The sequence below is a fragment of the Manis pentadactyla genome, chromosome 13 (assembly GCF_030020395.1).
Source record: "Manis pentadactyla isolate mManPen7 chromosome 13, mManPen7.hap1, whole genome shotgun sequence".
In the NCBI taxonomy this organism is placed as follows: domain Eukaryota; kingdom Metazoa; phylum Chordata; class Mammalia; order Pholidota; family Manidae; genus Manis; species Manis pentadactyla.
In genome coordinates this window covers 5,866,595-5,881,903 of record NC_080031.1, presented here as the reverse complement: position 1 = coordinate 5,881,903, position 15,309 = coordinate 5,866,595, and the positions used below count along the sequence as shown (strand labels likewise).

The 15,309-nt window shown below is 37.3% G+C and overlaps 1 protein-coding gene across 3 annotated transcripts in view; it reads right to left on the bottom strand.

The window, feature by feature from the left end:
- CBL (Cbl proto-oncogene) overlaps positions 1 to 15,309 on the bottom strand; it is a 377,716-nt gene that overhangs the window by 353,583 nt on the left and 8,824 nt on the right. For 2 of the 3 annotated variants that reach the window (XR_008993515.1, XM_036920027.2), the window contains exon 2: positions 723 to 970. Coding sequence is in view for 2 of the 3 variants with exons in the window: in XM_036920027.2 (XP_036775922.2) it covers positions 723 to 970 (248 nt within the window). In the remaining variant the exon portion in view is untranslated. Of the gene's footprint in view, positions 1 to 722; positions 971 to 3,196; positions 3,444 to 15,309 lie in introns of those variants that run through there. The other variant, XM_057491146.1, reaches the window with a different exon arrangement.

Genomic DNA, 15,309 nt, shown 5'->3' with positions numbered 1-15,309 from the left:
AGAGAGAGAGAGAGAGAGAGAGAGAGAGAGAGAGAGAGAGAGAGAGAGAGAGAGAGAGAGCTCTTCCCATGGGTTTTCTGAGGGCTTGTTGCAGTCATAGTTGACTAAGTTACTGACTATGGGCTGATTCAGCCTCCAGCCCCTGCCCTTGGGTGGAGGTCCAACAGTCTCTCATTAACATGACAAAACACCTGTTTCACCTTTAAGACTGCAGTGTTTTCAGAAACTGTGCATGAAGACCAAATATACCTGGGAAATACATATTTGATCATATGAATGACCAAATATGTATTTCTTATAACTCATAATAACACAATTATCTAAACCACTGCTTAATTTTTTCCCCGCTATCCTATACTTATAACCTACCTAACAGGCTACAGCACTAGCAAAACTGACCTACTATTTACTTCCGACTTTAACTTAACCCAACCTTCTTTCTTTCAAACTTTCACCTGTCCAAAAACTTTCATGATCAAGGACCTACTGTCTCCCCTCAACTCCATGACTGTAAAACGGCTTTTCAGAGGTGAACAAATTTATCAAAGCTAGGGATGGTTCAAGACTTTCCAAGGCAATCTTTTATATAAAATATACCTTTAAATCAAGTGTCAGCTTTGCATTGCTGCTGACAATCAATTAAAACCAATTCAACTACTTGTATGAGTTACCCATTCAGGCAGTCACAGACCTGAATAAATATGTGTGGTATTCTCCATTACCTAGGCTGAGAATTCTCTTCATACATTCTTTCTTTCCCCTCTTTGAAGAGGCTTATAGTCTGCTTAGTTTTCTTCATCAAATTCTCCATGAACACCCTAAAATACTCATTTTCTCCAAGTGTCTCCATCTTCCCCTCATATCTTGACAAGACAGTCCGGAGATGCTGGTAGGAATCAGGTAGCAGGTCTAAGATATAAGGTGGGCTGTTTTTTAGCGCCAGCTTTGGGTTCTGACACAACCGTACCACCTGCAACAAACAGAAAAGAAAGGCTATTACTTGAAGCATCTTAAGGACAATTTCCTTTTTGAAGTTTAAAAGAATGTTATAAAATATGCGCTCTTGCCCATGTCTAGCGTGGATTAACACATAGGCTACAGGCACACACCTGATCATCTACATTTGCTCTCTTACAACACTAAACTATGTTTTCTACCTTTATCTTGTATCTACCTCCCACTTCAGCATATTATTAAAAATAATAATAATAAAGAGAGAAATGTGGTATCCATATAAATCAAGTATAAAAATCAAATGAATATTCATATTTGAACTGACTGTTTATAGTTCATAATGCATGAGCAAAACCGAAAGCTTCTGTGATGACTGCCCCTGTAATGTTCACCATGTAACTTATTCACTATGTAAGAATTTGTTCTCCATGTAAGAACTTGTTCGTTAAGCTTCAAAAGATTGGAGACTGACGAAAATTAGGCTTGGGGTGGATTAATGATTGTGCATTGAGCATTGACCCCCCTATACAGAATTTTATTGTTGTCAACAACCATTTGGTCAATAAATATGAGAGATGCCCTCACACACACACACACACACAAAAAAAAAAAAATATATATATATATATATATATACGCACTTCCAATTGTAAAATAAATAAGTAACTGGGATGTAATGTATAGCATAAGGAATATAGTCAAAATATTGTAACAACTTGGTATGGTGATAGCTGGTACCTAGAATTATCATGTATATAAATGTTGAATCACTGTGTTGTACACCTGAAACTAATGTAATACTGTGTGTCAACTACCCTTCAATAAAAAATAAATAAATAAATAAAATATGCGCTCTTTTGCAGAAATATGAAAAATGCCTAAGACATTAAGAAATGATCCCTGACCCTCCCTGCCAACAGGCAATCATTTTACATTTTTAGTGGTCCCCCTAAAAGAGAGGGTGCTTAAAACTGTTCAGACAACATGGTATACTAAACACGGGGTTGGCAGTCGGGGGGAAATACATTGTACAAATACCTGAAAAATGCAAGGTGAAATATGGCGAATTCCTTTTAAATGTATGGCTCACTTCACAAAACAAAGAAAATTCCCAGGGCAGAAACAACACATGGCTGCCCTGGAAGTAAATCTCCATAATGTAGGGGCAGGAGTTTTTAACGACCACTAGGGACCTGGACCCAGCAAAGCATGGAGTCTATACCATCCTTTCCCATATAAGAGCAGGACCCTCAGAATTTTCCATCTTTTACTTTCGTCTTTTTTGAACTCTTATGTATTAAGTGAGTTTCTTTTAAAAAATATTGTGGATAAAATGAGAGTTCCTGTGGCCAGGATTCTCACCTGGCCATGGTTGACTAGCTCACTGACACCTGTGGGCAATACATGGCTGTTGACTCTCTATAAAGAGCTCCACCCAGTGCACTGTGCGACACGGTGGCAGGGCTGCAAGGCTGCAGGAAAGCAGAGCAGAGCAGAGGCTGGAGTGGTGGCAGTGCCGAGGACAGAGGCCCAGAGGACGGCTGTGCGGGACAGCTGTGCAGGCAGAGAGGCCCAGAGGACGGCTGTGCGGACAGAGCGGCCCAGAGGCAGAGACCGGCTTGCTGCATACAGACTCGCTCTGAGTGAATGGGATTCTAGTGACTGACCTGCCACCTGGAAATAAAGTTGGGTACAACCCTTTCATCCCAAAGAGCGTTCTGCTGTCAATTTTCTTTGGTCACATTGAATCCATAGCGAACTTGCCCAGGGCTGAAACCCATTGGCAAGACAAATATGTAACTAGATTTTTAAAAACCAAGGTAACAGTCTTTGTTTTTAATTGGTGAGTTTACGGTTTATATTTGTGCTTATTCCTAACACCTTATTTTATACTTTCCATTTACATGGGTTTTTCTGTGTCAGGGAAAGACAATAATTTCATGGAACAGAAAAATCTAGAAAGAGACCCACATGTATATACTCCATAAACTTATCACAAAGGAGTGGTCTTTTCCAAAAGTAGTAGTGGAACAGCTGGGTATCCATAATGCAGGGCAGAGAATCACACTAAACCTTAACCTTACACTATACCAAAAACAATAAACAAACAAAAAACTAGATGGGTTCTTGTAGGGAAAATGTAAGTTCCTATGGCCAGAATCCTCACCTGACCCTAATCTACTTGCCCACTGAGCACATGAAATAATGTAACTGGCCTACTGCACCATAGATGCTTACACACCTGTTGGCAATGAGCCATAAGGTAAAGAGCTCGCAGGGAGGCAGAGATGGAGACACATCGCAGACTTTCCAGATGTAATTCTAGCACTCAACCTGCCACCCCAAGAATAAAGCTTGGTATATAAAGCTTGATATAAACACTTTTATCCCCAGCGTTCCATTGTCGTTATTCCATCTCACTGAATCCAGAGTGAACTTGCCTGGGGCTGAAACCCTCTGGTGAGACTGTCATAGACCTAAATGTAGAGGGCAAATCTATAAAGTCTTAGAAGATAACATAAGAAAATTATCTTCATGACTTCATGATAGAGAAAAGTTTCTTAAACAGGACCATAAATAGCATTAATGATAAAGGAAAATATTAATAATATTAATAAAATTCTACTACTTTAAAAGAACTTATCAAGACACCATATAAGGCAAAAATGCACGTACAGAATCAAAGATATTTGCAATCCATATATATCCAGATGTATAGATCCAAAATATAAAGAATTATCTTGGAGATACTGCAGCTTCAGTTCCTGACCATGGCAACAAAACAAATACCACAAAAAAGATAGAGTCAAATTAATTTTTTGGTTTCCCATTGCATAGAAAAGTTGTTTATACTATACTGTAGTCTATTAAGTGTATGATAGCATTGTCAAAAAAGACATACATACCTTAATTTAAAAATAATTTATTGCTAAAAGATGCTAACCATCACCTGAGCTTTCAGTGAGCTGTAATCTCATTTCAGACAGAGGGTGGTGCCTCCCATGTCAACAGCTGCTGACTGATCATGGTGGTTGGTGGCTGAAGGCTGGCATGGCTGTGGCAATTTCTTAAGATAAGACAACAATTGCTGCATCAACTGACTCTTCCTTTCATGAATAATTTCTCTGTAGCATGCAAAGCTGTAGCATTTTACCCATAGAACTTCTTTAAAAATTGGAGTCGATTCTCTCAAACCCTGTCACTGTTTTATCAACTAAGATTATGCAATTTTCTGAATTTTTTGTTGTCATTTCAACAATCTTCCAAGCATCCTAACCAGGAGTAGATTCTATCTCAAGATACCACTTTCCTTGGTCATCCATAAGAAGCAGCTCTTAATCCCTTCAAGTTTGACCATGAGACTTCATCCATTTAGTCACATCTTCCGTTCCACTTCTAATTCTATTTCTCTTGCTATTTCCACCACATCAGCAGTTACTTCCTCCACTGAAGTCTTGAAACCCACAAAGTCATCCATCAGGGTCAGAATCAACTCCTTTCAAACTCCCATTTATGTTGATATTTCGACTTCTTCCAGGAGAGGTACAGATTTTGCATAATTCTTAAGGGCACTGGGATTTTTGGAATGGTACATGAGCACTGGCTTCAACTTAAAGTCACCAGCTGCATTAGCCCTAACAAGAGAGTCAGCCTGTCCTTTGAAGCCAGGCACTAACCTCTCCTCTCTAGCTACGAAAGTCCTAGATGGCAACTTCTTCCAAGAGAGGGCTGTTTCGTCTACATTGAGAATCTGTTGTTCAGTGTAGCCGCCTTCATGAATGATCTAAGCCAGATCTCCTGGATAACTTGCTGCGGCTTCTACATCAGCACTTGCCCCTTTACCTTGTACTTTTCTGTTAGAGAAGATTCTCTCCTTAAACCTCATGAACTAACCTTTGCTAGCTTCAAATTTTTCTTCTGAAGTTTCCTCATTTTTCTGAGCCTTCACAGAATTGAAGTGAGTTAAGGCCTTGCTCTGGATTAGGCTTTGGCTTAAGGAAATGTTGTGGCTGTTTGATCTTCTCTCCATACCACTCAAATTTCCTTCACATCAGCAATAAGGCTGGTTCACTTTCTCATTTGCCTGTTCACTGGAGGAGCACTTTAAATTTCTTTCAAGAATTTTTCCTTTGCATTCACAACTTGGCTAACTCTGGTAGGAGGGTGTAACCTTCAGTCTATTTAGACTTTTGTTATGCTTTCCTAAGTGCAATCATTTTTAGCTTTTCTTTACAAACTGAACTTTTTATCAGTTAAACAGCCCTCTTTATCTCCAGTCATACTTCTTGCCTTAAAGTCCACTTTTATCTTACATATAGCCAAACCAACTTTGCTGGGTTGGTGTTTGCATGGCCTATCTTTTTCCATTCTTACAGAAAGTAAGAATGTGTGACTCTGTATGCAAAATACATTGGTTTCCTTTTGATACATTCTAATAATCTTTGGTTTTAACCAATTCGATCTGTTTGTACTTGAATTATGAAACTGCTATTATTGTAGGTCAAATACTGGCAATTTCATATGATTCACCTAATATGTACTGATCCTATAATAAATAATAAGATAATCTACTATTTGCTTTGTTTCTCCTGTTCTATATTCCTCTATGTCCCCTTTCTTGCCCCCTTTTAAGAATTTTTTATTTTCCCAAATTTCTCCTCTATTAACTTATCAAATATATATTCTTTTACTAATGTTAGTGATTACACCTTAGTGATTATACATACATCTAACTCATGAAATCTTACATAAATGAGTACTTTTACCATTTCCCAGACATGCAAGGAACTTGGAATACTAAGTCTTATTTACTCTTTTCAAGTTACCTGTTATTACTATTATGTACTTTAATTCCATATATCTTATAAAGTCCTCAAGTCATTATTATTACTACTATGTTGTCATTTTATACAGCCAACATTCACACAGTTACCCACATAACTGTCTTGGCCAGTGCCCTTCATCATATCTAAAGTCATTTTCCTTTGGCCTAAGTAACATCCTTTAGTGTTTACTTTAGAGTAGGTCTGCTAACTACATATTCTGTCAGTTTTTGTTAAAAAGCACCTTTATTTTGTACCACTTTTAAAGGCCATTTTCACTGGGAAAAGATTGGCAGTTATTTTCTATCATCACTGCATAGTAATTATTTCATTTTTTCTGGATTCCACTTGTTACTGTTGAAAAGTTAGTCAGTCAGTGTCACTGTAGCTCCTTTGGAGGTAAAATGTCTTTCATTCTCTGGTTGCTTTTAAGATTTCTCTTTGCCTCAGCTTTTCAGTAGTTTTATCATGATGTGCCTAGGTGTGGTTTGCTCTGTATTTTTCTGGTGTCTATAAAGCTTCTTTAATTTGCACCTTGATGATTTCCATCCATTTTGGAAAATTCTCAGCCAGTCTCTCAATGAATATCCTCAGTGAATTCTCAATGAGATACTGCCTCTGTGCTATTCTTTTTCCCGTCTCCTTCTGGAATTTCAATTACTCATACGTAACTTCTAACCATATCCCGTAATGTCTCTCACACTTTTCCATATTCTTTATCCTTTTGTCTTTCAATGCTTCGGTCTGGATTTTCTTTTTCTGATCTTTCTCATTTCACTGATTCTCCCTTCAGCTGTATCTACAGTGTTAAACCCATCCGCTGAGTTCTTAATGATCACTGCTCTTGTTTTCAGTTTCAGAATTACTATTTCATTCTTTCTCATTTCAAGCTTGTCAAAATTATCAATTTTATCTTTATTCTAACACATTAATTATACATATATTTTAAGTTCATGACTGATTACTTGAATATCTGTATCTCTTGTGGGTATGTTTCTATTGTCAGTATTTCCTCTTGGTTTCCAGTTGCATTTTATCTTTTCATATGCCTATTTTTTATTGAATGCTGATCACTGTATATGAAAAATTATGGAGACAATCTGAGTTCATGAATGATGTTATTCAAAAAGGATTTGTGATATAAATAATTACAAGAAATAAATATTTGGTCCTTCAGATGACCAAAATACACTTCTCAAATATATACGGTCTTCACCCACAATTCCTGAAAACACTTCAGAGCCATAAAGGTGAAATGGGTGTCTTAGTACTAATGAAGGTGACTTTGGGACCACACCCAAGGGCAGCTGCTGGCTGCCAGAAGGACCAACCTTGGGATTAGAGGATTGGAACTTTCAGTCCTCCCCCAACCCCGGACTTCTGGGGAGAAGAGTGGGACTGGAGATTTAGTCAGCCAATTGCCAATGACTTAGTCAATCACTACTATGTAATTAAGCCTCCATTAAAAACCCAAGAGCTTTTTGTCCTTTTTTCCTTTTTTGGAGAGCTTCCATATTTGGGGATCCAGAAGAATTTTCCCACCATGCCACCAAGCTAGGCCCAGAGCTCCACCAGGACAGAAGCTCCTTTGTTCAGGACCTGACCCTATGTATCTCTTCATCTGGTTGTTGATTTGTTTCGGTAAATGTGTGTCTCCCTGAGTTCTGTGAGCCACTGTAGCAAATGAATCCAACATAAGCAGGAGGTCATTGGAACCTCCCATCTACAGCCAGGTAACAGCCTAGGGCTTGCAACTGGTATCTGAAGTAGGGGTGTGGGGCAATCCTGCAGGACTGATGCCTTAAATCTGTGGCATCTGATGCTATCTTTCTGAAGATAGTGTCAGAACTGAATTGAATTCTTGGACACCCTGGCACCTGAAAATTGCTTGGTGTTGGGTCAAGGAAGCCCACACTGGAATTAAATCCCGAGAACCTTAATTTAGATTTACCCCAGACAGGCAAGGGGACACTAGGAATCCCAGATCATCTTGATCTAATCCAGAACTGAAATTAAAAGGCTGGGCTTCAGTTCTTGTAAAAACTTATTTTACATCTGTTTCATCTTTATTCCTGCAATTTAGGACTTCAGGAACCCAATCTGAAAACCTAGAGTTTCCCAGAGTCCTTCCTCTACCTTGGCAGGCCCTAATTCCAATTTTTTGCCCTCCTTGACATGAACATTTTGAGAACTCTATTCAGCCTCTCAGCTGTCACTTCCAGAATCAGCAATGACCTCACAGGCAAGGCAGCCTGAAACATCAGGCTCACTTCTCAGACCTTTCCTTATCTTCCAGAACTTGGCCTCATAATTCCTCATTGTCTTTATAGCTCTTCAGTGTCTTCTAGCTTTTCTAGTCATCACCAGTGTATCTGGTTTGAAACAACCCAGTCTAACTTTGGTAAAAGCAAAAGTCTGGCATCTTACTCTGTATTTCACATTTAAAAATACCTATTTTTTTATGATAAGCTCATGAGCTTTTTTGAAATGTCTAAATGATTCCATTCTATGGATAAGCCATAACATTTCTTAACCATCCACCTCACTTTGGTTTAACTTTTATGTTGTTTTCAAGTCTTTACTATTGAAAACATCACTGTGATGAATATCTTTGGGCATTTTATTCTACTGTACATCAGATTATTTCATGAGGACAGATTCCCCTAGAAGTGGAAACATTAGGTCCATCTAAAACAATTGCAGGATTCCCAGTTAATAACTACTCATCAATGATCCTTTAAATGGTAAGACAATATTAAATTTTTAAAGTTAGATATTTCATTCTCTGTACACCATTCCCTGAACTCTTGAAAATAGCCCTATATAAGCCTAGCAAATAAATACCAGCTGACTCAACAAAAATATCTGATGAATATTTTAACAGTATTTTAGGAAGCCGCTCATCCTATCACAGGTTTTAAGCCAAAAGGGAACATAGCCAAGACTCTACCTCAGAAGACAACTATATTCTAAGTGCCAGAGTTAAGAACTCACATTAATAAAACAAACAGTCCTCAATTTGTGTCACATTCCAAAACTTTATTTTAAATCAGTTGTTTATAATTCAGAATATATTGTTATAAAATATACCTTTATAAAAAAATACCAAAATGGTAGGTTTCTAGGTTAATTCATGGAGATAGGCAGGGGAGATTGACATTAAGACTAAGGGCTCAAGATCCAACAAAGACTACAAGAGGCATATGATTGAAGGTTTTTATTTTGAGAGAAAATTGAACATGTTTTATAAGGACCAAAAACAAGAAGAGAAAGAGATATATGAAAAGCTGAGGTTTCTGGCAACAGTGGGAAATGGGATCTACACCACAGCTAGGGACACTAAACACCATAAAAAGAAGGGACACCTCGAAGGGGATTGAGGGGTATTATGTTTAGTCCACATGGTGTGGGGGATCCCAGGGAGAACAGTGTAGCCCGAGAAGGCACATAGTGGATCTGTGGCATCTTGCTGCACTGATGGCCAGTGACTGCATTGGGGTATGGGTGGGGACTTGATAATATGGGTAAATGTAGTAATCACATTGTTTTTTCATGTGAAACCTTCATAAGAGTGTATATTAATCATATCTTAATAAAAAAAAAAGAAAAAAAGAACGGACACCTACTTCTAAAACAGAAAGAAAGGGAGTCAAGACAGGTTCAGACAGAGACAAACTCAGAGATATGAAGGCAATAAGTTAAAGAAGGTTGTATTTGATGGTTTTGATTTTTCTCAATGTGTCCATTCAACAAATATATGTTAGGCACTGGAATACATAAGTGGAAGACAATATTACATTCTAAAATCTGAGATCACAGGACTCCTAAAAGAAAACATAGATGATTAAGCTCCTTGACATTGGTCTTGGCAATGATTTTTTGGATCTGATTCCAAAGGCAGGGCAACAAAAGCAAAAACAAACAAATGGGACTTACTAACTAAAAAGCTTCTGCATAGCAAAGGAAACATCAACAAAATGAAAGGGCAACCTACTGAATGGGAGAAGACATTTGCAAATCATGTATCTGATGAGGGGTTACCATCCAAAGTTACATAAAGAACTCATAAAACTTAATACCAAAAAAAAATAAACAATCCAATTTAAAAATGAGCAGAGCACCTAACTAGACATTTTTCCAAAGAAGACATACAAATGGCCAACAGGCACATGAAAAGATGCTCAGCATCACTAATCATCAGGGAAATGCAAATCAAAACCACAATGAGACATCACCTCACTCACTAGTCGGTGAGTATACTATATACTAGAATAGCTAGTATATAAAAATAAAAATAAAAAAGCCCAAGAAATAACAAGCGTGGGCGAGGATGGGTGGAGTAAAGGAAACCCTTGTGCACTGTTGGTAAGAATGCAAACTGGTGCAGCCACTATGGAAACAGTATGGAGGTTCCTCAGAAAATTAAAAAATGCAACTACCATGTGATCTAGTAATCCCACTTCTAGGTATTTATCTGAAAAAAAAACACTAATTCAAAAAAGATATACACGGCTATGTTCACTGCAACAAAGATACAGAACCAACCTAAATATCCACTGATGGATGAATGCATAAAGACAATGAGGTACATACATATGATTGAATGCTATTCAACATAAAAAAAGAACAAAATGTTGCCATTTGTGACAACTTGGATGAATCTTGAGGGCATTATACTGTGGAATAAGCCAGACAAAGACAAACATTATATGGTTTCACTTATATGTGGAATCTAAAAAACAAACAAACGAATTCATAGATACAGCAAACAGACTGGTGGTTGCCAGAGGGGAGAGGGGATGGGTACAGCAGGTCAGGAAGTACAAATCTGCGGTTATAAAAAAAACAAGTCATGGGGATGTAATGTACAGCATGGTGATTACAGTCAGTATATTGTGTTGCATCCTTGAAAGCTGCTAAGAGAACAAATCCAAAAAGTTCTTATCATGAGAAAAAAAAATTTTTTTCATAACTTTGTATGGTGGTAGATGGTAACTACACTTATTGTGGTGATCACTTTACAATGTACACAAATATCAAATCATGATATACATCTGAAACTAATAATGTTATATGTCAATTAAACTTAAATAAAAAAAGAAAGAAAAATATCAGGCTCTACACAGAGAATTAAAATAGAGTAATATTATAATATGCTGGATGACTACTTTAGAATGGTGAAGAAAGAAAGCTTCTGAGGTGAATTTAGGCTAAGAGTTGACATTACAGGAAGGAGCTAGCCATACAGAATCAGAAGAGTGGCCCAAACAGAGGGAACAACTAATACAACAGCCCTAAAGCAGAAACAAGTTTGGATTTGTTTGAAGAATAAAAAGATCAGTGAGACTAAAATGTAGAAAGCAATGAAAAGAGAGTGATTAAGAAAGACTTGCAGAATCAGCAGAGACTTAACAAGGAGACATTATGATAAAGCCCTAAAATACAAGCTTTTAAGTTTTCCATTAAAATTTAAAAAGAAAAAATGTTTGAATATTTTGACCAGATTGCATCAACCAGCCATATCAAAATGTCCTGTTTCAGTCATTTACCTCTAGCAAATTTGTTAACCTCTGAGCCTCAGTTCTATTAGCTGTAAAAACAGAGATAATACCTACTTCATAATAAATATGTATGAAAGGCCTGCACAGTTTCCAATAAATAAGGCATTCAGTAAGTGTTAGTTCTCCCCATTTCCCTACAAGGTGGCCAGGCTTATCTGGAGGAGCAGGTAGGAATTATCTGTTGAAGACAGACTGGTAGACCTCATATCACCCTCTGATGACTCCCAGAAACTCACACCATTTTTCTACCATCCTGGCCCATGCCACAGCTACCTTCCAGGCCTATATGGTCTCTAACTGGCAACCAAGGAACACAGAAAAGGCAGCAGGCCACCCAGGAAGAGGGTGACCAACAATCTGCTAAAGCTAAAGTATCCACATTTTCAAAGATCCAAACCAAGCAGAGCTCCCAACAACAGTGTTTACTCTTATAGCCGCGGCTACACATAGCAACCTATACATGCTCCCTATTTAAAAGCAAATGCATTAACATCACAGAATTCAGGTTAAAATACAGTATTTGCCTAATACCTCTGGAAAAATGGTATACTTCCTTTTAACAACATCAAAAGCAAACTAAACTGCTTGGGTCTTATATACAATGGCCAACTATAATATGCAATCAATAAATGCTAATGACAATGAACTGAAAAATAAATCACCCTTCATAACATACCAGACTTAAAATATCCCATTTAAACATGTCTCCAAAACACTTAATTTGGCTGCATTTTCAAACTAGTACCAGGTACCTCCCACAAATGTTATTTGTCCCTTCTTAGAATGTGACCTTGTAAAGATCATTTATAGATTAGGTGTCTGATTTTCTCAAGATCTTTTGGGGATGAATCATCACATGGCCAGAGAAATCAGTACTCCTCAAACAACTCAACACAGACCATAAATAAAATATGCAGGTAGACCTACTCTTCTGATATTAAAAATCTTCTGGAAAGAAAAAGAAATGCTGAGTATTTATAACCTCTAGGAAAAAAGTTCCAAAAAGGCACTGAGTAATTCAAGTCAATAGTTAACAAACACCAAAAGTCAAAACAACCTGCCTTTATTACTTAGTTAATTCTTAACTGGCAGTCATAGTTAACTAAAGCATAAATGTACATACTAAGCTGAAAAAACATTCACAAAAAAATTTCTGAAAGATAAAATATTTTTTTGCTCAGTCTGTCTTCTATTTGGCAAACTTCATTTTGCCTTCCAAGTCTTGCAACACAAAAATGGCTGCCTTTACTTCTGCCTGTACATTTAGAGGATCACTCAAAACAATGTCAAAAAGAAATGTACTCAGCTCTGGGAAACCAAAAGCATCCTTGTATAGCTGCCATATATTCCATTCATAATAGCTTTCTCACTGGCCTACCTCCTCCCTTTGCTTCTGCCAAGCCTCAATGTTCAACAGAAAAAATTTGGAAAGTGCTATGATCACAATAAAGAATAAAATCATGCTTGGAAATTGCTTTTAAAAAGAGAAAAGAAGCTACAGAGAACAATGCCTAACCTCACACAGAATCTTTTCTAACATTAAGGAAGAGCTTGCTTTTCTAATTAGGCAGAAAACTATAAGCATATAGGTCTAGGAATGAACAACTGAATATTTGTATCTCTGTAGACCTCAACTTATCTGTGGAAGCATTTATTATTTCAAACTTTTTAATGTTTTAAACCATGATTAAAATAAGCTTTGAGGTGGGGGAGAAGTAGGGGGGTATTAAGATTAACATGCATGGGGGGGTAGGAGAAAAGGGAGGGCTGTACAACACAGAGAAGGCAAGTAGTGATTCTACAACATTTTGCTATGCTGATGGACAGTGACTGTAAAGGGGTTTATAGGGGAGACCTGGTATAGGGGAGAGCCTAGTAAACATAATATTCGTCATGTAAGTGTAGATTAGTGATACCAAAAACAAAACAAAAACAAACAAACAAAAAAAAAGGGCAATTCCTGTGTGGTAACCTCCAATGATTTCTACACAAGGGTATAAAGGGTATATAAAAGTGTAGGCAAAGGGTCTGTTTGTGTTTATACAGAAGATCAAAGCCTAATTGGGCTACCCCGAAAATGAACTAAGATACAATATGAAAGAGAACTTCCAACATCAGCACTCTCTGGAAGACTCATGCCAGAAGATGATCATCAAAAAACCCCAACAAAGATCCACGCACTGCTACAGCTGTAGATGCACTCATCCCACCAGCTCCTGGACTTGCCATGGGAATGAAGGAGATATCTAAGCTGGCCTGTGCATACAGGAAAACAACAAATTTGACTGGATCTATACTGTTGGAACTCAATCAAGAATTAGGAGAAGTGCAAATTGTAGCGCTCCAAAATCTTACAACTACAGACTATTTACTGTTAAAAGAACATAAGGGATGTGAACATTCCCCAGGAATGGGTTGTTTTAATTTGTCTGATTTCTCTCAGACTGTTCAAGTTCAGTTCGACAATATCCACCATATCATAGATAAGTTTTCACAAATGCCTAAGGTGCCTAACTGGTTTTCTTGGTTTCACTGGAGATGGCTGGTAATTACAGGTATGCTTTGGTTATGTAACTATACTCCTATTATGTTAATGTGTGTGTGCAATTTAAGTAGTAGCTTAAAACCTATACATGCTGAAGTTACTCTACAAGAAGATATGTCAAAGAAATAATCAATCTTCCCATGTTTTCTTCCGCCTGCTACTTCTATAGCTTTTCTTCTTCCTTCCTAATTACAACCCTTAAATAGAATTCGTGCCTCATATCAAATTTACCGAGTATCATAATTCTTCCAAGTGGTAAAGATACCTCAAGACAAATGCTGGGCATAGAAGCTACAGGGCATAAATATGCAAAGAAATAAAAAGCTAACCATTTCAAACAATAAGGCTTCTCTCTCACTTACCAACTTTACATTTCCCTGTATGGCCCCGGAAGATGACTGGTTAGCCAGAGACGGGTAAGATTCCTCAAGGGAGGAACAACCTAAGACAGGCACAGTCACAGGGGGGTCATCAGGTGAGAAATTGGGGATCAAGAGAGGTGAGGCTTAGAACCTCACCCCCCCGTTCTGAGAGAAATCTTCTGCATACGTGGATGTTTTATTGCCCTTGTCTAGCTTGGATTAACACATAGTCTACAGGCACACACTTGATCATCTACATTTGCTCTCTTACAACACTAAACTATGTTTTCTACCTTTATCTTGTATCTACCTACCACTCCAGCATTTTATTAAAAATAATAATAATAAAGAGAGAAATGTGGTATCCACATATAAATCAAGTATAAAAACCAAATGAGTATTCATATTGAACTGTTTATAGTTCATAATGCATGAGCAAAACCGAAAGTTTCTGTGATGACTGCCCTTGTACTGTTCACTATGTAACTTATTCATTATGTAAGAATTTGTTCTCCATGTAAGAACTTGTTTGTTATGCCTCAGAAGATTGGAGACTGACGAAAATTAGGCTTGGGGCGGATTAATGATTGTGCATTGAGCATTGACTCCCCTATACAGAATTTTATTGTCGTTAACAACCATTTGATCAATAAATATGAGAGATGCCCTCACAAAAAAAAAAAAAAAAAAAAAAAAGGACAGACTTCCAATGGTAAAATAAATAAGTAACCGGGATGTAATGTATAGCATAAGGAATATAGTCAAGATATTGTAACAGCTTGGTAGGGTGATAGCTGGAACCTAGAATTATGTATATAAATGTTTTATCACTGTGTTGTACACTTGAAACTAATGTAATGTAATACTGTGCGTCAACTACCCTTCAATAAAAAATAATTATCTAAAAAAAAATAATAATAAGCTTTGTATTTCAAAAATGAGTATTCAGTATGTTGAACTATACATAAAGCACAGAAAATCTAATTACAGTTTTCAAAGAATCAATATTGCTCAAGACAACAGGAGGTATAGCACAAAGGAAAGTAAGTCCAGAGACCTGGGTT